A 24,791-nucleotide genomic window follows, 5' to 3' on the forward strand; every position below is an offset into this window, starting at 1 on the left:
ATTAGGATCAGTGCATAACACATTCTGGAGATAATTAAGAACTCCTAAGCTTTTTGAGATTCCATTTTACATCATTGGAGCTAGCCTGCCAATGAATAAGCTAGACGCTTGAGAAAATTTGCAGAACTATTTAAAAATACATGGTTTAAGTCTTTCTCCCTTCTTGGAGTCGGGAATAATCTGATTAAATTATAACCCAACATAAGTAGTACTTTAGAATCAGTCAATACTTCCTTCTCCTCAACCTGATTTCCAAGGCAGAGGCATAAAATTCCCATCACACTCTATAATTTAGGTATTAATCTTTGACTCATCCTTGACATTCTACTTACACCTACACAAAGTCTTTCAGTCTTACAAAATGTCACCATTTCAAGGTTTAGCAAATTGAGGCATACAGCTCTTTACCGCTAAAAGAAAAATCTCTCTCCTTCTCCTGACTTTTTGCTCCCTCCCTCTCCCTGAAACTACTTTAGCGCAAGACAAGTTTTTATCCTATCTCTGCTAACTTCATAAAATTGTTGTATAAGCTCTCTAAGTTAATTGAAACTCTTGAAAGTTAAGAGCTTAATAAAAACTCAAAGGGTGGGGCACCTGGGTGGCTCAGCCAGTTAAGCTTCTGCCTTCAGCTCAAGTCATGATCCCAGGGTCCTGGGATCAAGCCCCACCTTGCGTTGGGCTCCCTCCTCAGTGGGGAGTCTGTTTTTCCCTCTGCCCCCTCTGCAACTCGTGCTCTCTCTCACTCACTCTCTTTCTCAAATAAATAAATAAAATATTTTTTTAAAAAAACCTCAAAGATTTCCTAAAGAATATGCTATGTTTTATGTCATCGATGATACCTTCCAGAAATTACCTTCACACCATTCTGCTGCACAGCAACTAAGGCTTCTATTATTAATATATTCCTAGCATTATGCTCTCATTATAAAAAATCCTATTATATTTGATTGAATTTAGATTTCTGCTTCCCCTTAAGACTTCTTAGCACAATGATTCTTTTCCCTAGCTATACATTAGAATCACCTGGGGAGCTTTTAAAATACCAATGTCTGGGCCTTACCCCAGAACAAATAAATCAGAATCTCTAGGGGTAAAGTCTGAGCTTGGGTATATTTTTTAAAGTTATGATTTTTTTCAAGTGTAGTCAGGGTTTAACTACTGTTTTAGCAATTCAGGGGGCACTTATGTTGGGTTTGGCCAGGGCTGCCCAGTTATCTTCTAAGGATGACCCATGACCTGTGCATTGGCAAGACCCTGATCACCTCCAACATATGAAGCCAGCATTTAAACTTTTTTTTTTTAATATTTATTTATTTATTTTAGAGGGAGAGAGCATGAATTGGGGGAGGAGCAGAGGGAGAGGAACAAGGAGACTCAGTGCTGAGCAGGGAGCCCAAAGTGGAGCTCGATCCCACCACCCTGAGATCATGACCTGAGCCAAAATCAAGAATCAGATGCTTAACCAGCTGAGCCACCTAGGCACCCCAAGCATTTAAACTTTAATGTGCTTCAATGTCACCTGTGAATCTAAACAAAATGCAGATTCTGATTCAGTAGGTCTGGGGTAGAACCTAAGACTCTGCATTTCTGACCAGCTGTCAGGTACAAATGCTGCCCAGGGGAACACCTTATCCCTTAAGAGACTGCACTTGTTTGCACTGCTTCACCTTCCAAATATACTGGTTGAGAATTCATATCCATAGGTGTGACCTCTCCCTTTAGACCCAAATTTCTTATTTCCTTTTGAACATCTACTCTTGAATGTTTGTGAGACACTTGAAATTCAAAGCGACTCCAACTGAAATTCACAGTCTTAGGTCAAGTCGTCATCATAGCTTGCCTGGACTTTGTCAACTGCCTCTTAACAAGATTCCCTGGCTCTTGTCTAGAGAATAAAACCAGAACAGGATATCCATCACAGTGTGATTCCTGCTTACCTCTTCATCCTTCTCCGCCAACATCCAAACCTGTCCTCTGGAGGAGCCCCTTCATTTTCTCATTCCTCCTGAAATAAGCTAGGCTTTTTTCCTTGCTTGCATGCCTTTCTGGGCTGCCCCCTCTGCCTAAGACCCTCTGCCCCACTTTATCTTCCTGCTTAACAGCTACTCAGCTGTGAACTTAAATCAAACAAACTTGCTCTTAAGTGCTCTATATGGGCCAAGACAAGTTGGTCAAATTCCCTCTTCCATGTCTCCATTAAAGCACTCCAACCTCTGAATTGTAATTATTTGTTTTATAACATTTCCTTTACCAAACTAGAGCCACCACATCATTTCTGCCCTAAGAACCCTGTTGTTTCTTTGTTGTTGTTTTTAAGCACAAGTCCTTTTGAATCAACTACAGAAATGGCAAAATGAATGGGTAACACTAAATTGTCACCAGTGTTGCCTCCTTTATTCTTTTGTTCAATAAATATTTTTTATTTCTTTAAGCTCAAATTGATTGCTTAGCTGCCCTGGAGAGCGACAGAGTTAAGAGATGTCAATTTAGCAAGTGGAAAAAATAAATACTCATGTATTAGGATGAATTCAAATGCATAAAGGGTGGTTCTAATTAGGTTAATGTGGTTGCTTGCCTTTATACCTTCATTCCACAGTTAGTCTCAGATAAAAGCTCATCATCATAAAAGCAACTCAAGATCCTTCCCAAAAAAGGTGAGGCAGTTTCAAAGGTATTCTTATTGTAGCATGCTTTACATAGCTTTTCAGGCATTGCAGTTTGAAGAAAGCCAAATTTCCAAACTAAATTCTATAAGTGGAAATCGGAGGCTATGGTTAAGTGAACAGAAATAGAATTGACAACCTAAATGCGTCAACATCCATGAAAAGTGACATCAGCAGGTTTGGTGTGCCGTTGCTTTTTTTTTTTTTTAAGGTGAGTAGGTGTTTAAAACTTTTAAATGTTTAGAAAGTGTTCTCTTCAGCTTATTTTTCTTTATGTAATTTTTTTAACAAGAAAGAAGTTCTTTGCAAGGATTAGAAGATACGTTAGCACCAACAAATGTAAAATCAGGTATCTGGCTATAAACAAGGACATCCAAAAAGACTATAGCCCTCTCTCCCAAGAAATATAATTTGGGGATTATTATCATAATCCCAAATAATAAGAGGCCTCTGCACCTTGGATATGATCATGAGTATCTACAGAGCTGCCTGCCATACAACATTGTCACCACTTGGCTGTTCATGAACCATTTGATAAGTCTCCTTGCTGATAACCAAAGGGCTTCTTAATGAATTTTTTAAGAGGATAGAACAGATTAATTTAAAGTTTCAAGCACAAAAAGATGAAAACATTCCCAGGCAATCTTTTCTATCATTCTGCATAAGTTTGTAGATGTTATTACCTTTAAAATGAGTTTGTGAGCCCAGAAGAGAATATGTAGGTTGTTCTATCAAAATATTTTACCTCTACTGGTGAAAGGCAATCAGTAGAACTCTTGATGAAGCAAAGTTAATCCCTCCATTCTCTTTGTACCCTAAGTGCCAAGTATGTGTCTTTATTATAGGACATTCATGTTTATTGTATTTTGAATCTGTTTACTTCAGTAGACTGTGAATTCTTTGAATGCAGGGATTTTATTTTTAACCATTTCTGGATGTTAGCACTTCACCAGTGTCAGATGTTTTTGCAGACCAAAAGTGGTTCAGTACCAGCAATTTCATATTGTTTAATCTAATAATTGTTCAAAGTTTGATGAATGAATACTCAATCAATTACTTCACAATATTCCATTTAGCAGGGTTGGACTTCTCAAAAAGAAAGGCAGCATCTATTCCATAACTTTCATGTTTTACAATGCTTATGAAATGATAGGAAGTATCAATTAGTCAACTGCTGACTTGATACTATGGGGATTTGCCCAGTTATTGTGACAAATAATTCAGCGTGAATAGAGATCAAATCATGGAACACTACATCAAAAACTAATGATGTAATGTATGGTGATTAACATAATAAAATTCTTTTTAAAAAGCTAAAAAAAATAGAGATAAAATAAGACCTCTGTGCCTCATTATTTTCTGATAAATGAATTAAAGTTTCGTAGATCTTTTGAATAGGAAAATGTTTGTTTCTAGAAACAGTTTTTCATTCAGTGTGTGCATGTTTATGTGCTATATATATATTATTCTCCATATATAGTTTTTCTCAACATTTCTTAAGAGCAGACAAAAACTAAAGTGGAAAAAATTAACTCTGGAAAGTTTAAGTGAGATTTTTGAGGAAGATGCCTCCTTCTGTCTTCAGAAGAGATTCAAACCAGTCAATAAAAGGATACCAGGGTCAAAATAAATTGGATAGAGCCATATTTCTCTTAATTGTATTGCCCAAGTGATGATATGAAAAATCCTTTATACCATTTAACAATATATTTCAACAATAGCAAGTTATCTTGTGAAACAAGATAACCACATAAACGTTCCAAAGGACCATTTTTACTTTTTAATGGATGTTTCTATCTCACTTAAATGATATGTTGGCTTTGAAGCTAGTCTAATTTAGCTTAATATCTCAAAAATAGACCTATATATATATATTCCCTTCTTTTAAAACCAGTTTCCTTCCAGTATTAGTATTCAAAATGACTTGCTGCTATGAAAAATAATTAGAGCAAGAATTGCTGCTCCTCTAATGTAGAAGTCTCACAATAGGCTGTCCATGTTTAAGAGTAAGAAAGATACAGGGCACCTGGGTGGCTCAGTTGGTTAAGCATCTGCCTTCGGCTCAGGTCATGATCCAGGGTCCTGGGATAGAGCCCTGTGTTGGGCTCCCTGCTCAGCGGGGAGTCTGCTTGCCCTCTCCCTCTGCCCCTCCCCCCCAATTGGGCCCTCTTTCTCTCTCTCTCTCTCAAGCAAATAAAATCTTTAAGAAAAAAAAAGAGTAAGAAAGATACAGTATAACTCCTTCCCAAGGAATGAAAATACCATTGGGTTGGGTTAAGTGTTTAGAAGTCAGCCTTTCAATCTCCCAGAACATTAACTGAAATGTATGAGGTAGAAAAATGGACATTAAAATCAATTAACTCTTGGGGCACCTGGGTGGTTCAGTCAGTTAAGTGTTGGACTCTTGATTTCAGCTCAGGTCATGATCTCAGAGTCTGGGGATCAAGCCGGTGTTAGGCTCCATGCTCAGCTGGGAGTCTGCTGAGATTTTTTTTCCCCTCTGCCACTCCCCCTGCTCCCCCCACTTCTCTCTCTCTAAAATAAATAAATCTTTTTTTTTTAAGTTAAAAAAAATTAACTTTTCTTTCAATTAAAAAAAATAACTTTCTTTTTTGCACTGTTGATGGGAATATAAAATGGTACAGCCACAATGGAAAAACAGTATGGCAGATCCTCAGAAAAATTAAAAATAGAACTCCCATATGACCCAGTAATTCCACTTCTGGGAATAAACCCTAAAGAATTTAAAGCAGAACTTGAAGAGGTATTTGTAAACCCACATTCTCAGCAGCATTATTCACAATTGCCAGAAGGTAGAAGCAACCCATGTGGCCATTAGCAGATGAATAGATAAACAAAATGTGGTATATCCATAAATAGAATATTATTCAGCCTTAGAAAGGAAGAAAATTCTGACACATGCTATAACATGGACAAACTTTGAAGACGTTATGCTGAGTGAAATAAGCCAGTCACAAAAACACAAATACAATATGATTCCACTTATATATGATACTTAGAATAGTTGAATTCATACAGACAGAAAGTAGAAGGATGGTTGCCAGGGACTGGGAAGAGCAAGGAATGGGGAGTTATTGTTTAGTGGTACAGGGTTCAGGTTTGCAAAACAAAGAGTTTTGAAGATAGATGGTGGTGATGGTTTCATAACAATATAGGTGTACTTCATACCACTGAACTCTACACTTTAAAATGGTGAGGTGGTAAATTTTATGTTATGCGTACTATACAACAATTTAAAATTTTTTAATTAAAAAAAAAAAGCATCACCAAAAGGCACTATCCATTGTCTTGGTCAGAATAGACACACACAGCCACACATGGGTAGCACAATGAATATTCTGAATCAGACACAATAGTCAGTCATACTGGCCATGGCACCCAAGCATCTGTGCTTTTGCTTGGGCTCTGTGACTTACCAGCGCAGACAAGTCCACTCAGTTCTTAGGCTTTGCATCAACCCCTTCTGTAAAACGAAGTCATAATCCCACTCCTGATTTCCATATGATGTAGTCATGAGAATCAAATGATGATTTTTCAACTGAAAAATCCATGTCAAGTTGGAAGGTGGGTAAGGGTCCAAGAAAGGGCTTTTATGCCGGGAGACTCTATCTATTAATAAACGGAGGTGTTTAAAATGGTAGACAATCTGAAGAAGGCCTAGTGGACCCTCCTTTCCCTTCTTAGCTGAATGGCCTTATGGAGAAGCCCACCTTAAACCTACCTTGGTTTTACCACCTAAGAACCTATTTCTTGTGTAACTGTAGGCAAGTTACGTTATCTCTTTGCACTTTGGTTTTCTCATCTGTTAAATGAGAATAACAATCAGTAATTACCTTGGGGGTTGAGACTAAGGTAGATCACAGTGCTTAAAACAGTTCACCTGGCTGTCAACCAATTTAGCAATAGAACATCACCTCCATACATACCCTATGGCATTGGTTCTCAAATTTTAATGTGCACATGAATTTCTTGAAAAGCTTGTTAAAATGCAGATTCTGAAACAGTAGGTCTGGGGTGGGGCCCAAGATTCTATGGTTCCCAAGTGCCCAGGTAATGCTGTTGCTGCTCATCCATGGACACATTTTGAGCAGCAAGATTCTATACCATGGGTCTCACAGTGTGATTCACTTCTAAATATTCTGGTCTCACTTTACAAAAAGAAATAAAAGAGTCAGAAAGTTTAATCAGGCCTCAGTTCTATTGACTTCAGTTCTGAAAATTCTAGACTCTTTGAGCAATAAGTTACTTTTGACCTACAGACTCAATCATTTAACATCTCCATCTTACATGAGAGGGAAAGAAAAGCCCACAGCTGATGAGTCATGTGTCTATCATCACCGAGCAATAGATTTAGGATCAACATCTGGGGTTCTTAGTTCCCAATACTCACACTTCCCAGGAATACAGTGATTGACGACAGTCTTAACCCAACACTCCCGTAGACATGCATCCTAATTGAGGAAGTCTGGGAGACAGAGGGACAATGGTTGGCCTCTAGAGAGAACCCAGTGGCATATCCTGCTTAATTCTGTTCCAAAATGTTCCTCTGAACCTTCCCAAAGGAACAAAAATGAATGACTAATCCACGTTTTGTCAATATCTTAAAATCTAAGCAAGTATTTTTTTTTTAAAGATTTTTTAAAATCTAAGCAAGTTTTATGCAAAACATCCCAGACCATTTCCACCCTGATAATGATTTTTCCTTGGAAATTCAAAAAGCACTCAGCCAGGATTCAGGTTTGTTTGGCCTTTGGATCTTTGAATCTCAGGCTTCAGGGTCTTAGTCTTACTCTTTAAAACAGAACCCCTGGGGTCCTCCTTGAAGAACAGACAATAATGGTGACAGCCAACACCTAGGGCCTTATGAGACAGTCGACGCAGAGGGGGACTTTCTCCACACCCATGACTAACCACTCCAGCTTCCTGAGAATGTGTTATAAATGTTCCCAGAGCTGCGTTGCAGCCCAGTGGGTGCTTTCTTGGCTCTGTCTCACCACATATGTTATCTTCATGGTAGCTGCTCCCAAAAAGGGTTGTAACTCAAGGGAATCTCTTCACAGATTCAAGTCTGGCTTTCAAACAAGGAGCTCTCAAACCTGTCAAATCAGGGAAGCAGACGGTATCTCTATTTTGGGGTACATTTTCCCTCTGGGTGTGTAAAGGTTTCCTTCGGGACGACTCTTCCCTTTTACATTCATGGGTTTGACGCTTGCATGTTGGAAACCAACTCTGTGTCTAAGACACTGATCCCTTTCAAGGTGTACAATTCAGTGAAGTTCAGGTTGAATCCATAGGGAGGGGATAGTGGGGGGCGGGGGTACACGATGCACAGCTTAATGTACACAGCATGTAGCATTAGTTGAATACTTCTGTTGGTTGCCATAGGAATGAGAAGACTTTTGATTTTAAATCATAGTTCCTCTGGAGCTATGTTAAAAATGTGACTGTGGATTCTTGCTGTTTACAGCTAGGAGCTTTTTAAATCAAGAGCTCTTAAAAAAATGCAGCCCAAATGTTTACCTGCCAAAGGAGGTTACACTAACCTGAAAAAAAATGTCATTCCCAAGGCCCTATCAGCTAAAGAACATGGACTTCTTCCAACTACCTTGGGCATCACAACTTCCAAGCTAGTGAAAAACAATGTGGTCCTGTTATTTTTCTTCCAGAAGGGATTTGTGAAATACACAAAAACTGGTGGTAACTCCCCCAAGGCAGTTGTCATTAAATTGTCGTGGGATGGGTGGATGGGGGGCGTCACAGGGGAATATTTTTTTAAAAATGAGCAATTGATGTAAAACCCATAGTTCTTCAAATCATTTTTTTAAAGATCTTATTTATTTATTTGAAAGAGAGTGAGCACATGTGGGGGGGGCAGAGGGAGAAGCAGGCTCCCTGCTGAGCAGGGAGCCGGACTCTGGGCTCAATCCCAGGACCCTGGGATCTTGACCTGAGCCAAAGGTAGACACTTAACTGACTGAGCCACCCAGAGGCCCTTGAAATCATTTTTTAAAATTATTTGGTAAAACATAGTGTTTTTACCAACCCTTCTGTGTTGGGTTCCTCCATCAGTTGGCCCCCTCATCATTTTAATCACTAATTCAAAGTTCTGACATGGATTACCAATCTGCAATTTTAGGGTTAAACACTGCGCTAAGTTTGATTAGTGTCTACTCCTCCATTCTCCCACCACCAACTAGACGCTGCATTTTTCATCTAATTTGAAAAGCTATGGATAAATTAAATATGTTAAAAGTTGTGCATCTTATGTAAAGCTTCCCAATTGGCATATGCCAAGTTGTTGCCCCCCAAGCCCTGGATGGCTGAGTCCCCAAAGCTGACTGCCCCTGAACACAACTACTCATTTACACATATGATCATTTTCAGTGTACGCCTTAATATGAAAAAAGTTGGGAGAATCTAAGTTTGCCTAACTTGCACTCTCCTTGAGAAAAGAAATTGGTCTAGTTTATTAATGTATTCCCAACAACTCATGCATTGCCTGGCACATGGTGAATGATAAACAATTATCCCCAATTAAATAATTACAAATAAATGAATAGTGACTGAACATTTAGACCAGACAACATGTCTGGACCTACCCCTGGAAAAATAGAAACGTCTCGTGTTGAGCTTTTTATTATGCAATGGATAAAGGGCCTATTCTGCTTCAAGCATATATATATATATAATGTCATTTAATTTGGCTGAGGAAAGAGATGAGTTTATGAGAAAGAGTGGCCAAAATTCTGCTATAGTTTGTAAATCCCTGTTGCAGGAAAAGGAAAGCAGAGTGGTAGAAAGAAAAACAGCTGCCTTTTTGGTGAGGATATGTTGGCAGGGGTTCTAGATGCTCCCCTCCTTTGCGTGGCTCTCTAGAAAAAGAACAAACATGGAAGAGCTCATCAAGTCCACCAGCTCTCTGTGGGGGGAAGATAATTATAATAACTAACACTCTGGGGCGCTTACTATGGGCCAGGTACCATTCTAGATGCATCTAGAGGTAATATTTCAATAATACATGCGACAAATGTGGTTGGGGTGCATGGGATGGGATGTGTTACTCTCACAACTCCTTATATTTCTAAGCTGTTGAAGAAATATTTTAAAGTAATACCTAACCTAGGTGCTTCCTGTGTGTCAGGTTCTCTGTTGTCTACATAGGTTATCTCTCTCTTTTTTTTTTAAGATTTTATTTATTTATTTGACATAGAGAGAGAGAGAACAAGTAGGCAGAGAGGCAGGCAGAGGGAGAGGGAGAAGCAGGCTCCCTGCTGAGCAGGGAGCCTGATGCGGGACTCGATCCCAGGACCCTTGGATCATGACCTGAGCCGAAGGCAGCCGCTTAACTGGCTGAGCCACCCAGGCGCCCCTACATAGGTTATCTCATTTGATTCTTATTTTTATTTTTATTCTGCAGAGATGGAAGATGAGGCCTAGAGAGGTTAGCTTGCTCAGCTAACAAGCAGCAAAACCTGAATTCCCAAGCCAATATTTTTAACTACGTTACTGCATTGTCTCCAGAATGATTGGAAAACATTTCTTTGGTGTTTATTATATAGCAATGAGTATTTGAAGCTAAATCTGACCATTTTTTTTCCAGGTACTAATAATGCTTGTGAAGAATGAAAACTCAGTAAATACAATAAGGTTCTCTTTGTTTCAGAAGCAAGCACCCACTTACCATCACTACCCTTTCTAAGCATGGTGGTGGAGGTGGGTCTGCTGTTTTCTTCAATCCACTAGGAGCAAGGAATGCTGATTTAGAAACCTGATACCTGTGATATGATGCTCCTCAGTGCCTTTGGGTGATAGATCCCAAAGACATTTATCTCTGAAAACAAACCAGGAGCTGTGTCATGAATAATAATAATAATAATAATAATAATAATAATAATAATAATATTTGTTATGCAAATACCCTTGTACATATGCATAAGGAAAACATTTAGTATTAATATTTAAGCACATAGACCTTGTTGTAGAATATGTCAGTATATTAAACACCTAAAAGGGATGAAATAGTTACCAAAGTTTCTTTGATTTATACAATTTTGTTTGGTTTTTGACCTTGGCATTTGGGAAGGGGAAAAAACGTAGTTCAAGGCTACCACGTGTCTAAATTCATTTTGATCATTTTCTTCTTCTGTGTCTGTATATTTCTATCTCTGTCTGTCTGCCTCTCTGTCTTTTTCTAATCTCTACTTCTACTTGTACATCTCTATCTATCTATCCAATCTATCTATTGGTAATCTTCAGTTTGCATAGTAGTATGGGATTTTCAAAATGACCTTGAAATGACCTAAAAATGACTTATACTGCTTTGACACAATTCAAACTCACTCCTTGTGGGCTCTCACTGCTATATTCAATCTTATTTTCCTAATGTGCTTTGGAAGTTCAGGAGCCACATCTTCTGTAGGGTCTATAAGACTCATGCCCTCAGAGATCACTATTCTTTCTTCCTTCAACACATCTTGGGATATTTTCAAGTTGTTTATCTGGATTTTTAGGAGGACTAAGAAAATGCAATTGAATTGTGATTAATTTTTCCCCCTCCAGGAGAGTTGAAAACAAATTACACACACACTCTACCCATAAAGAATTGAGGGCAATGTGATTTCTTGCCAGGGCGAATGAGGTCAAATATCATTAAAATAAATCTTCAAATTTGTGTTTAAAAAAGCTACTACTGTCAATGCATTTCTCCATCAGTAGCTGGCCATTTTCACATCTTCATAGTTAGGGATTTGAGAGTTACAGTAAGTAGAGAGTTGCTTAAGGATTCCTTTCCCTACTCAACATCTCTTCATTTCCCTATTTCCAGATCAATTAGATAAACACTAAGATAGAAATATAATGTATGAGTATTCTTTCTGCCAAGCAAAGAAATTTCTGTATTATAAGAAAGATCAACTTACTACAATCCAGTTGGCAGAAGAGTACAATGCCATTTTCAACGATTGTTCTTTTCAACTCTGTGAACCAGCCATTCTACAAGTATTAAAAGCGGGGAAAGAATATTTTCAGAAGTGGGCAGCAAGTGGAGCTAAAGACTTCATTCTTCTTGGCCCTGGCCTCCACCTTATGGGCCAATGCCACCTCTCTTCTAATGTGGCTTTCTTCAATGCAGTCCAGAACAGGGGGCTATGTGATTTTTATTTTGAATGATTTTCCTGCTAACTGAGAATGGGCCAAGCGGGCACAATTTTGACATGATGTTCTTAAATAGGATTTAGAAGTCTGCCTATGGTCCTTTGTGGCAATGTCAATCCCTGGTCCAAATTAAGATGTTTACAGATTTAATGCCCATCTCTGCCAGCTGAATGCAGGCTTACCTCATTTCATTGCACTTTGCTTTATTGCACTTCATAGATACTGTGTTTTTTACAAATTGAAGGTTTCTGGCAACACTACATTGAGCAGGTGTATTGGCTCCATTTTTCCAACAGAATTTGTTCACTCCATGTTTCTGGGTTATATTTTGGTAATTCTCACATTTCAAACTTTATTATTATTATTATTATTATTATTATTATTACTATGTTTATTATGTTTATTATGGTGATCAGTGATCAGTGATCTTTGATGCTGCTATTGTAATTGTTATGGGGCATCACAAACCACACCCATATAAGACGACGTGCCAAATCAATTAATGTTGTGTGTGTTCTGACTGTCCCACCAACTAGCCGTTCCCCCATTTCTCTCCCTCTCCTCAGGCCTCCCTATTCCCTGAGACACAACAATATTGAAATGAGGCCAATTAATAATTTTACAGTGGTCTCTAAGTGTCCAAGTGAAAGAGAGTCACACATCTCTCACTTTGAATCAAAGGCTAGAAATGGTTACACTTGGTGAGGAAGGCATGTCAAAAGGTCCTCTGATGGATCTGGGCAAAATCCATTGAAAACGTTCTGGAAAGCATTCGCCCTTCTAGGTGCCATTAAGAACATTTGTGATTCATGGGAAGAGGTCAAAATATTAAGATGAACAGGAGTTTGGAAGAAGTTGATTCCCACACTCAGGCATGAGGGGTTCAAGATGTCAGTGGAGGAAGTCACTGCAGATGTGGTGGAAACAGCAAGAGAGCTTGAGTGACAAGTGAGCCTGAGGATGGGACTGAATTGCTGTCATCTCATAATAAAACCTGAACAGATGAGGAGGTGCTTCTCATGGGTGAGCAAAGAAAGTAGTTTCTTGAGATGGAATTTACTCCTGGTGATGATGCCGTGAAGACTGTCGAAATGACAACAAAGGATTTAGAATATGACGTAAACTTAGTTGATCAAGCAGCAGCAGGGTTTGAGAGGATTGACTCCAATTCTGAAAGAAGTTTCTACTCTGGGTAAAATGTTTATCAAACAGCATCACAAGCTACAGTGAAATCATTCATGAAAGGAAGAATCAATCGATGTGGCAAACTTCATTTTTGTTTTATTTTAAGAACTAGCCACAGCCACCCCACCTTCAGCAACCACCACCCTGACTGGTCAGCAACCATCAACATGGAGGCAAGACCTTCCATTGGCAAAAAGATTGCAAATTCCCTGAAAGCTCAGATGATGACTAGCATTGTTTAGCATTGAAGTATCTTTAAATTAAGATATGTACATTGTTCTTTTAAACATAATGCTATTATACACCTAATATACTATAGTATAGTGTAAACAACACTGGGAAACCAAAAAATTCACTTGACTTGCTTTATTGTGATATTTACTTCTTTGCGGTGATCTGGAACTGAACCTGCAATATCTCCAACGTATGCCTATACCTGGCACTTTATACATATGTGAGGCCTCAAAACATGACTACATGCTTACATGGAATACAATTAGGCTCCTCCTCCCTGTGAGACTTTGTTTTTCCCAGTCTACCTTCCCAACTCTCGCGGCCTTCGTTAGCTTTCCAACTATCATCAAAACCTTCTCACAAGAAAAGTCTGGAAATTCAATTACTTTAAAGTAAAAGTAACTGATGATGGCTTAAAGTGTTTCATCTCCCAGGGAGAGTTCAATATGGATAAAACCTCAGATAAAATGTTTGCAGTCTCCTACCATTTAATGACAATCGTTAGTGAGCAGGGAAGGAGAGACTTCTTTTGAGGGATGGGTTAAGAAATAAGAGAGTGACTTGCCAACCAAAGAGAAACCACTGCTATTGCAACATATTCTGAGGTCAACTATTTGCAGAAATAAAATGAATATATTGTTTTCTATACTTATTTAGCAAGCTAGCACTTAACCAAAGATCTTCAATGTAGGGACCCCACCAAAGAATCCAAAATGCTCCCACACTTTAAGAGAGCTTCTAATATTTTAAAATTAAAGTTGGGTTTGTTGGAAAAAGAGAAACTTCCCCAAGATTTCATGCAGAGAGAAGGCAGAACTTCATATAGTTCACCACAAATATAAAACATTGTCTGCTAGAGAGCTCTGGAATACAGTGAAGCAATTAAACAAGTAAAATTAATTATAAAATTGTCGATAACACAAAACTCTTCATCTCTTAGTAAACAGTAAACCCAGACTGATTCTGATGGAAGCCAATACGATGATACCAAAAGAACAAAAAAGCCAGTTGTCTACTTACAAATCATGTGACTTCCTTTCCCAAAATGTCTAGGTCTTATGCCATCCAATAGAATAAATAAGTATACCCCAAAATTAATTAATGCAAGCTGATATCTTCCCTGGTCTCCAGATTCCGTCGTGAAATATACCTCCATTTTGAATTAATCAAATACTGCTCCCCTTTGTACTCATACACATATGCTCTTGTCACCAAACTGAATAGAAAGTATACATAGCTCTACCATGTCATGTATCTGTAAAAATCCTGGATTATTTTTTTCAGTCTTACAGTTCCAAACTTCCATATTATAACACTTTTGATGTAAAAGATATAACTCTGCTTTGGCCTCTTTTAAAATAATTTTTTATTTCTTGCTCACTAGGATATGTTAACATTGTCTGAGTTAACTTTTCAAGCTGATGTCTTGAAGATGATTTGGGCTGAACTGTTCAGTGCTACATAAGTGTTAGTGTGAATCCTTGCTCTAACTTTGCCTTCTGGTTCTATTATACCTCAGAACAATGGATCATTATAAATGTTGCTTTTGAGCGGATTAAAGTTAAGAAACAGAGCTGAGCTGATCAGATCATGACATTGGCTTTTGAACATTACAATTGCTTCCCACTTTTAAAAATAATTCCTCACCCAGATATTCCTATATGCAATCTATATCTATGCTCTCAGAGAGTAAAAGCATTTTTTAAAAAATCTATTTCAGAGGCTGGTCATATTATGTTTTTTAAAAAAAACCCAGTTGCTAATTATTTAGTAAAATGAAGTCCCCATTTTGCAAGTGAAGAATCGTCTCCTTCTCCAATATATTTCTTTCTCTAAATTGAAATTTTCCTCTCTGAGTTTTCTTAAATCATGGTCCTTTCATATTGCATGTACATTGTGTAAGACACTTCAAATTTACCTTTCTTGGTCAACTCTCCAGAAATGATTTACTTCCAAACCCATCCCCCAACCTCTGGAAATCAACTCTATTTTTCAAATTTCCAATTTAGCATCTCTGTCTTCAATCACACATTCATCTGTGCTCACCTAAATGTTCGGCGTATGTCAGCAGCAGTAGATTGCGCATTCTCTCTCCCCATCCCTCTCTCTCTCTTTCTCTTTCTCTCTCACCCATGAGTCATTACAATTTCCGTAGATTCACAATAGAGAGTTCAGAACCTGTCGCCCACACCTCACTGTAAGCTAAAGAAACCAGAAGACAGCTTTCTCCTCTTGTAAATGTCAAGTGTTCAGCATGTCTCCATTGGAGGCTGAATAGAAATGTAACCTTACAAAAGTAAGTCCTTGGGTCTGGGCAAAGCATTGAGTATTCTGCTCCAATGTGGACTTTCCCTACAAGAACATATGATTGGTAGTTTTAGCTTCCTCTTTCATCAGGCTTAACTCAGCAGCCCCAGCTTGGTATCTGATTTGTTCTGATCGGGTGGCAGGGCCCACAAGACAAACAGCAGATTTTCAGGTTTGTCTCAAAAGCAGCTGGAAGAATTGTGTCTATGGGAGGGGGGAGTGTGGTGGCCTTCCATCCAAGACTTCTCAAATGTACCTTCTTTTTTCTTAACAATCCAACATACCACACACCATGCCACACTTATTACTAATTCTTCTTGGTCAACAAAGGGTCAAAAACCCACTATCGGTCTTTCATCTGGCTCTCATTATGCCTTTCATGAGCACATCTCCAAGTATTATGTCTAAAAGTCCTTCCTGAGGTCTGGTAGGGAGGATATCCCACCAGAATAAGCTCAGGTATCTAACCAAAGTTTCCTTTTGCTGTTGGGTTTACTTTGTTACATTCAGACAGAAAAGAATGCTTTTAGACAGATTGGCATGATTTGGGCTGGAGCTTTGACCAAGCAGTCAGAGACAGGAAGGGGAAGAAAGGCCAGGAAGAGGGAGGGGGTGAAATCAGATGTTCACTTTATATTTCACTCCAGAAAACAGCTCACAATTATAGTTACCCACCTTGTTTTGCAGCTCAGAATAAAAGTGGCGTTGCACCAACCCCTACCCAAGCAGCCATCGTGATTAGAAAGTACTCCACACCTTGGAGAACTGAAGAGACATGAGCATAATTTTAAATGCAAATTAAATTGAGGGGGTAGCAGAGAGAACACATAAAAGACAGTAAAACAAAACCTTTCAATTTTCTTAAATTAGCAGTCTAATGTGTTCTAAAGAGCAGCTCCACTCAGATCTCTTTTTAAGGGTTGCATTTCATCACAATATAAAATGGGCAAATCCATCACTTGCCTCTGCTCAGTGCTCTTGAATTGAGATTGAAGGGAAAATTAGAAGCTGTTCATTTGGGCTCGCATGCTCAGCAGCATTGCACAGCTTCATTTGATGCTCTGCGGTGTCCTGCTGGTGAGTATCTGCTAACTTCAGGACTCTGCCTTTCCTGTCTCATTTTTGGCTACCTTTCTTTTCTGGGGGGTGGGGGGACAGCTCCCAAAAGAGCTATGTTATAATGCATTTTTTAAAAGCTGGGAAATTTCAGGCAGCTTTTTCAGCTTCTTCCAGCGACTGATTTGCAGAAGGAAAGAGAGTTATTTTCAGCCGAGATGCTGGTGACTGATCTATGTATTAATTATAACAGGGGAACATTTAACATATGTTAAGCTCAAACGGCCTTTCCCTACAACCAAGAGCCAGCGTTAGGGTAAGAACTGGGTGCCCCCCAACAATTTCTAGACAACTTTTCTATCCTACTCGTTGTTTAATCATATAATTCTGTGGCAATTGCAAATCAAACTGTGACTTGGGGCTATAAACATAAATTATTAAAGCCAAAACCCATTTTTCAATGACGATGACACTTCTCTGTGTAAGAGATGGAAGGGGTGGTGGGGACCAGACCACATGATGGTTACATGTAGATTTTGATGGTGATGATTTTGTGCCCAAGTTTTATATGGGAAACTGGTCATTTTCTTCCTTCAGAGTGGAGGATACAAAGAGGCTGAGGCTGGCGTCCCCTTCTGTTGCTAAGGTAACATGCTCTGGCCGTTTTATGTGATAAAGGAGGTCCAGTGGACTGTATACATTATTCATCACCGTTCCAATCAAACGATCAAAATTGTTTACTTTCATTGGGAATTTAGTGAGATCAAAGACACTCCAGCTGAAATTTTTCTTGCTTTTACTGCCGGCAGTTAGTCCTTGGTTTTTTTTTCCTCTTGCAGTAAGTATGATTTGCTGTTGGGGTACCTTTGGGTATTTTTTAAAGTTTCCTCTTACCAGATTTGGGTTCTTATATTAAAATATGCACTGTTAGAAAGAAGAACTAATTGGATTAGCCTTCTGAGCTTGATTTTAATGACTTGGTTATATAAATTCTTTCCAAAAACATCCTGCAGAAATAGAGATACTTCATGTATGCAAGTATCAGGGAAAGGCTACATATGCTAAAAAGAACCCAACAGGCTGAATGCTTTTTAATGAAGTGCATCAGCTTCCTGACAGGCTAATGCATGATAATATTATGGGGATTGTTGCCTACAAACCAGGATTCTTTCTCAAAAGCAGCCTAGGTCAGGGGCAAGCAGGTGATGATCCTGTAGCACTTTATAAAATGTGCTGAAGGGAATCACCAAAAAGGAAGGAATCCAACGCATTTTTTACAGCAAACATGTCAGCATGTGTCATAAACGCAAGGCACCTATAAGTGGAGGCTCGGATTCCCAGGCAATTCTCGCTGTTCTAGGGGAGTCGAAACTCCCTGGACCAACTGAGGATTAGTTCAGAACGGCTGACACTTAACGGTGCCATTCATCAGACAGACCTTTTGAAAACGGATAGCATATGAATTTAACAGCCTATTTTCCAGTTAATATACAACAAGGAAAGACTGGTATGTTATTTCTCTTTAGCTTGAATCATCTGGTTTGGTTTTTTTTTCTGAATAGAATATATTTCTTTTAATGAATGTTCATTAAATGTTGCATTTTCTCATACAGTAGGAAAGCTATGTTGAGGGTGGCTTTGGAATTGGAAATGTCAAATGAGGGAGTATTATAATGGGATAGTTCTTATTCCAAAATTGTTAATACATCTATACATATATGGGTATATATAAATATATATCCTTATAATATATAACAAATATAATACATTGTATACACATATATGTTTATATATATATGTATGTGTATATACATATGGTTTTAAACATCTATTTGACAGTCTAAAATATTGTGGATTTTTTTTTTCCTTTTTCATAGGCAGACAAGTGACTATTTTGTCTTGAAACTCTGCTTTGGGAACATCAAGGATGGATTATCCCAAAATGGATTATTTTCTGGATGTGGAGTCTGCTCACAGACTCTTGGATGTTGAGTCGGCTCAGAGATTCTTCTATAGTCAAGGAGCTCAAGGTAATACAATGGGAGCAAGAGAGTCAACTCTTCTCTTTTGCATGTTGGGTTTATACGGACAGTTCAGTATCTACCGCAGCAGCATCAGCTGTACTGCAGAAGGTCAGGAATCGGGATTACTAAGTCGCAAACTCATCTCTACCAATCTGTTGCTGAAATTGAGGCAGGCATGTAATAGAATGGATAAACACCAACTTCTTGGATGTGGTTTAAAAAAAAAAAAAAAAAGGCGTCCTACCTAACTTTTGACACAAATGCCCCTTGGACAGCTAGGTTAGAAAATGATTTCCCACCTGCTTGCGCCCAAGGCATAGGTATCCGGAAAGGTGTCCGATGCTGCCCCCCACCCCCACCCCTGGAGAGGTTACATTTGCAGCCACTACACTTGAGGAGATCTAGGGCACCCTGACCTATCTGACGGAAATCCAGCTCGATTAGGGGCTCCTGAGATCAGCTTTGCACTTCTAGAGCTGCTTTATCTATTTTAGATGAATTCCGTTGCTGCTCGAGGAATTAACAGTGCACTCGGGGAGCAGTGAGGAGCACGCCGATGGTGAAGTGTGGCTGATATGTGCACTTATATTACATAGTTCAAGATGGTCTGTTAGGCTCTTCCTGTTCCATGGTGCATCGAGGATGTTTTGCCAGCACATTGGAAAGAAGCTGGAGTGTCTTATGGGATCTCCTGACAGGCAGGAGATTTTTTAAAAGTGTATTTTCTCTATTCTATGGAATATTTAGGGTATTCAGTCAAAGCAATCTGATGATGGGCATCTCCCGTACGGTACAAGGGATGCACTGAGGAGAAAGGCCATGACCGTATTCTTAAAGAGAAAAATAGTCAAGTTCTTGGAAGTCATAAGGCAGAACTGAGAAGGAATGCTGTTCGGGGACTTCTGGCATCGCGCACTGTTAGGTGGTGACAGGTATTTCACACGGGGCACTGATGAAATCTGCCTTGGCTTTCCCAGAGGTCTCCTCTGCACTGGTTTTACCTCCCTGGCAAGCCAATCTCCCATGGCAGCCTCGAGGGTTTGCAAGCCTCCTTCTTTTCTGCTTCCATTTTCCTGGGTATGATCCAGGCTTCTTAAGGTCAGGAGGGGCTGGGAAATGATCTGGTTGATTTGCTTGGGTCAGTGCGTTCATCAGCAGAACTTAAATTAGCCAAAGTGATACAACAGCTAATTCTCCTCATGCCTCTGGTTGTATGTAGTCAGCAAATGCTCCTCTCAGCCCCCTAAAGAGACATGAACATGTTACTGAAGTAGGAGAAGAGGGAGACTCTGGCTAGAACCTCCAGCCTCCCCTGGGTCTGCAAGTAAGAAGATGCTAGAAGTAGATGGAGGAAAGGGGCTGAGGCTCAGTCCCCATGGACAGTCCCGTGTTTAAACGTTACCGCGTCTGATCCATTCAGTCTGAGTGGGACAATAATGTTCAGTGGTGGGGTTGTCTACCTGAGCTGTGCAATCGTCAGCAGAGAAGGGGAGTCAAGTTCATTAACAGTGTTAAAGATGTCCACTTTGCATGGCAGCAGAGACAGTTGAAGCTTTTCAGAAGCCTGTGGGCTCCGGGCTTCCATGAAAGGAAAGCAGGCAGGGTGTGGGAGGCTCGGAGGACTCAAATCAGCCTGGTGGTTGTCAGCAGATGGAGTTTGGGGGTGGAGTGGTCAGAATTGTCGCCATCCGTGACTGTGGTTTAGACAGCAGAGCTGGAATGACTAGAAAATGCAGGGGAGGTGGTAGCATAAGCCACTGGTGCTCCTGACAGCACGTTCATTTTAGGGTAAAATCGGAACGATGTTCCAATCAAAGGATCTTGAATTCGTAGTAAGGTGGAGGGGTCCCTAAACATGATCTATTTCGATTTTTTTAAAACCCCAGCCTTCCTGAATCAGACATCCAGGTGTACAGCCTAGGAGTTTGCATTTTAAGCAAGAGCTCCAGTGATGATTACCTAGCAGTACCGAAGTCTAGGGGCCCACATTTAAGGACCAGTCCACCCAGTCCAATTTCTCCCCTGCCTTCCTGGGACAGCAACACTTCCTCCGCATTAGAGGCAGGATGACACAGTGGTTGCAGACCCGGGACCCTGACCGCGGGGGTTCAAATCATGGGTCTGCCACAGTGAACCTGGACAAGGTCACCTCTTTGATCTGAATTTCCCTCCCCTGCAAAAGACAGAAACCATAATAGTGCCCAGTGCCTCAGCTGATTAGAGCCTTAATGAAGTAAGATTTTAAAGTACCGAAACTGTCTGCCACATAAGAAATGCTACACATCAGCAAATCAATAAAATAAACATCCCTGGCAAAACACTATCCCCTCTTCTGCTTGAAATTTCATAAGGAAGTCACTGCCAAACAAGAATGTAGCCTGATAGGCGTTTAATCTCCTGTTTTTAGCAAAAAAAAAAAAAAGAAAGAAAGAAAGGAAAATTAAATTTTACATGAATTATAAAACATAGTGATTATTTTCTCGTCACATCAAAACCCAACTCAGGGCAAAATTGAAAAATAGTGAGTTTGTCTTGGTACTCCCTATCCACCTAGTCCTCCTTTTCACGTGAAAAGTGAGACCCCTCCTTTGCCTCCCCATGCTTTCCCCAGAGCTGGACCACGTAGGGCCGGTGAACCCCAGTCTCCTCTCTGGAGCTCTGCTGTCACTATGATGTGGGACTTGTCACTACACTGCCCCAGGTCCTCCATGGCACCCTCCTTCCACTTGGTATAGACTCCCCAGACTTTCCGAGACAACCTAGACAACCAGCCCCTGGGCCTGATAGAGGGCTCGGGTGAGTGGCAGAGGGCTGAGGACCACGACCTGTACCCCTCCTTTTCAGAACCAGATGTATGTGTTTGAGGGGAGATTCTGAGCACAAGTGGAAAGGGGGCAGCATGGGAGCCGGCTCTTGGGAAAGGCATTTGAGGCAATTAGGGTTTTGTGTTGCTGCTGAATCACAGCACACAACAGCTCTCTTCCTGGCCAGCCCATCCCGGGGACAGGGGCACAGGAGATCAGGTAACCCTGATCCAACACTCTCTTCTAAAAGAAGGTCTAAATGGGAGCACAGTATGGAGCTGAGCACCCAGAATTTGGGTGACCTGGGATTTGATCCACTCAACTGGTGGGTGATTATTGCCTTTTTGGGTTGTCCATTTTCAAAGTCATGTTGATACTTCCGTAGACTGATCAAGTGTTCTTGAAGGTGTAAATATTTTTAAAGGGGGAAGCAAGAAAATCTGACTTTTATTTTCCACATTGCCATCCTTATATCAGTTTTATTTACAAATTCATAAACTTCTTAGAAACCAACCCCCTCTCTATTTATGACTTGCAAAAATGGTTATCTAAGACCATGATACTGGAATTATAATATTTTTGACCCCGTCATAGTTATTTTTCAATTCCTTTTGGGAAGTGGCAAAAGGCCTGCCTCTAAGTAGAAGATGCTTTTAGCTAGTAAAAGCCAGAGAAATCCCAGAGGGTGAAAAAGAAAGATAAAAGCAATCCAATCTATCGTGGGACAAATTCTTCTGAAAGTCCCAGAGATTTTCAAAAGTCGGTCATTGGCTCTGTGGAATAAAGCAGGTTGCTCTGTGGAGCTTCATATTCCTTGGTTTGGTCCTGAGGTAGAGAAGGTGAGCCCACTCCTCTGGGGACTCTGCTATGGAAAGCATGATATGTTGCAGAGAGCAGAAAAAAATCTAGGATCACCCTGTTCATCGTCCATCAGTGAAGGATGCTCTCCCAATTAATCTGTGAGTGCTTGGTCAACAGTAAAACCTGCTTCTGTGAAGGTCTCCATTAACTCAAAAGGAGAATTCTTGAGGTTGAACATACACATGGCATAGAGATCAGCCATGTCCTGACATAATATAACTTGAGTTCACCCACCTTCCAGGTTTCTGACAGTGATGACTCACATGCTCACCTTCAGGCTCTGTAATTTTTTTCCCGAACAATTGCATTGGGAGGGAAGTCATATTATAAGATCATAAAACTAACATCATAAGATTTTCAGGTTGAAAGGGACATTATGGATTGGTGATTCTCTTGGTCCCTTCTGAAACCAAATGAAACGGAATTTGTGAGAGATAAACCCAGGTCCGAGGGCTACATTTTCAAAGAGCCACTGGGCTATTCTGATGAACACTGAAGGTGGAGAACCACTGTTATTGATCATTAATCACGTGCTATTCAGAGGATGGTCCTGGACTAGCAGCACCGGCTTCATCTCAGAGCTGGTTAGAGATGCAGAATCTCAGGCACCCTAGACCTAGAGAAGCAGAACCTACATTTGAACAAGATTTCCAGGTAATTTATGTTAGTTCAAGAAGCAATGACTGAGTCCAGTGCATATTAGAAACACCTGGCAAGCTTTTATGAACTCAAGACTGGAGTCCCACAACAGACCAATTAAATCAGAATCTTTGGTAGTGAGCCTTATACTTGGGAATCATTTTAATTGTCCCTGGTGATTCGAATATGCAACCGGGACTCAGAACTACTGACCTCCTGTTTTATAGTAAAGGAGGTTTTAGCACATCATGCAGCTATTCTTGCCTGAGGATCTTTCTCTATCTAGGTCCTTCCCTTAAATAAATCTACAGCATTGGAAAGGTGCAAATGGACTTTTTTAAAAAAGGACTGGGCTATGTATGGGTGCTACCCTTTGCATATTCATTGTATGCATTAATCCTCAAAGAAACTTTGGGAAAGAGGAATTATGATGCTTATTTCATGGATTAGAAAAGACTACACATTTAGAAAGCAGCATGGCCAGGATTTGAATTCAAGTATTTCTGACTCCAACAACCCCACAGGTAGTAAAGGAAACATTCATAACCAAATCACACTTCCAGATATGGTGAAGCTCAAGGTGGTTCCACCACGTGCCCAGATCACACAGTTTACAGCAAGAAGTGGAGACTCTTCTTACCACACACACCTACACCCTCTCTGCTGCACTAGGTTTCTTTTCTCCACGACCATCAAAATCCTCGGACAATTAAATTTCCTTCCAAAGGGAACATACATTAAAAGGCAGCCAATTGACTAAAGTCATTGGGCAATCAAATTTATGATTCCCGCTCACAATTTCCCCTTTTATCTTTTTAAATAACTCTTGGCATTGGAACCAGGTGCTATACTCATTTCGTCATAGAGCATCTTCTCTGTCTTGTCCAACGAAGGGAAATGCCGCTTTTGACAACTGATGAATGCCACAGTTAGCAGCTAAGAGTCTCTTCAAGTTGCATTTGGAAATGGAGAGGAATTCATTTAAACCCTCTGTCTCAAACATTTCCTCCACCTTTTGCCCACCCTGTGAAATCTGTCAGAAGAGCTGGCTCTTCAATCTTTAGCTTTGAGTTAAATTGGAGGGGAAGACGAACCATGAGAGACTATGGACTCTGAGAAACAAACTGAGGGTTTTAGAGGGGAGGGGGATGGAGGATGGGTTAGCCTGGTGATGGGTATTAAGGAGCGCACGTATTGCATGGAGCACTGGGTGTTATACGCAAACAATGAATCATCGAATACTACATCAAAAACTAATGATGTACTGTATGGTGACATAACATAATAAAAAAAAGAAAAAAAATGTACTCTAAACCTAAATTCTAAATTTCTGGGACTTCTTGACATGGACCCAAGAAACAAGGACATTTGGTCATACCCAACTAGTTGCAAATCATTGAACAACAGTCATCAGCACAAAATGTGCTCATGCTATTTCCTTTCCTGTGCTTCATGCAAGACCCAATCCAATGTCACCTCCTCTGTGAAGCCTTGCCTGACTTTTCCAGGCCTTTCTTCCAGAGCGTTCTGTTCATGCCTACATTATAGCCTTTGTCATATTGTATTATTCAACTTTCAACACTTACTAGCTGCATGAGTTCACATGAGTGGCTTCACGTCTCTAAGCCTGGGTCCCCATCAAAATGGACATAACCCTAGCTTCAAATTCACAGAGATTTTTGAGAATTAATGGGGGTGTGCTTATAAAGTGTTCAGTACATTATTTATTATTATTGATTAATCATTGATGCTTTTGTTTTATTATTACTTAGATGCCTGTTACCTATCTAGAAAGTGGTGATCTCCCTAAATAGCATTTTCTGGGGGCCTAGTATCATCCTTGG

The 24,791-nt window shown here is 39.9% G+C and overlaps 1 protein-coding gene and 1 long non-coding RNA gene across 7 annotated transcripts in view; one reads left to right on the top strand and one right to left on the bottom strand.

Moving 5' to 3' along the window:
- LOC118520024 (uncharacterized) overlaps positions 1–16,330 on the bottom strand; it is a 65,107-nt gene extending 48,777 nt beyond the window's left edge. The window contains exon 1 of the long non-coding RNA XR_004909484.2: positions 16,239–16,330. This is a non-coding gene — a long non-coding RNA (uncharacterized LOC118520024). The remainder of the gene's footprint in view (positions 1–16,238) is intronic.
- Positions 16,331–16,506: 176 nt separating this feature from the next.
- PHACTR1 (phosphatase and actin regulator 1) overlaps positions 16,507–24,791 on the top strand; it is a 551,321-nt gene continuing 543,036 nt past the window's right edge. Inside the window, exons 1-2 of one of the 6 annotated variants that reach the window (XM_078055703.1) lie at positions 16,507–16,640; positions 18,497–18,649. In XM_078055703.1, the coding sequence (XP_077911829.1) occupies positions 18,547–18,649 (103 nt within the window). In that variant the 5' untranslated portion in view covers positions 16,507–16,640; positions 18,497–18,546. Of the gene's footprint in view, positions 16,641–17,126; positions 17,266–17,790; positions 18,127–18,496; positions 18,650–24,791 lie in introns of those variants that run through there. The other 5 variants (XM_078055706.1, XM_078055704.1, XM_078055702.1 and 2 more) reach the window with 5 other exon arrangements.

This window comes from Halichoerus grypus, chromosome 9 (assembly GCF_964656455.1).
Source record: "Halichoerus grypus chromosome 9, mHalGry1.hap1.1, whole genome shotgun sequence".
Lineage (NCBI taxonomy): Eukaryota > Metazoa > Chordata > Mammalia > Carnivora > Phocidae > Halichoerus > Halichoerus grypus.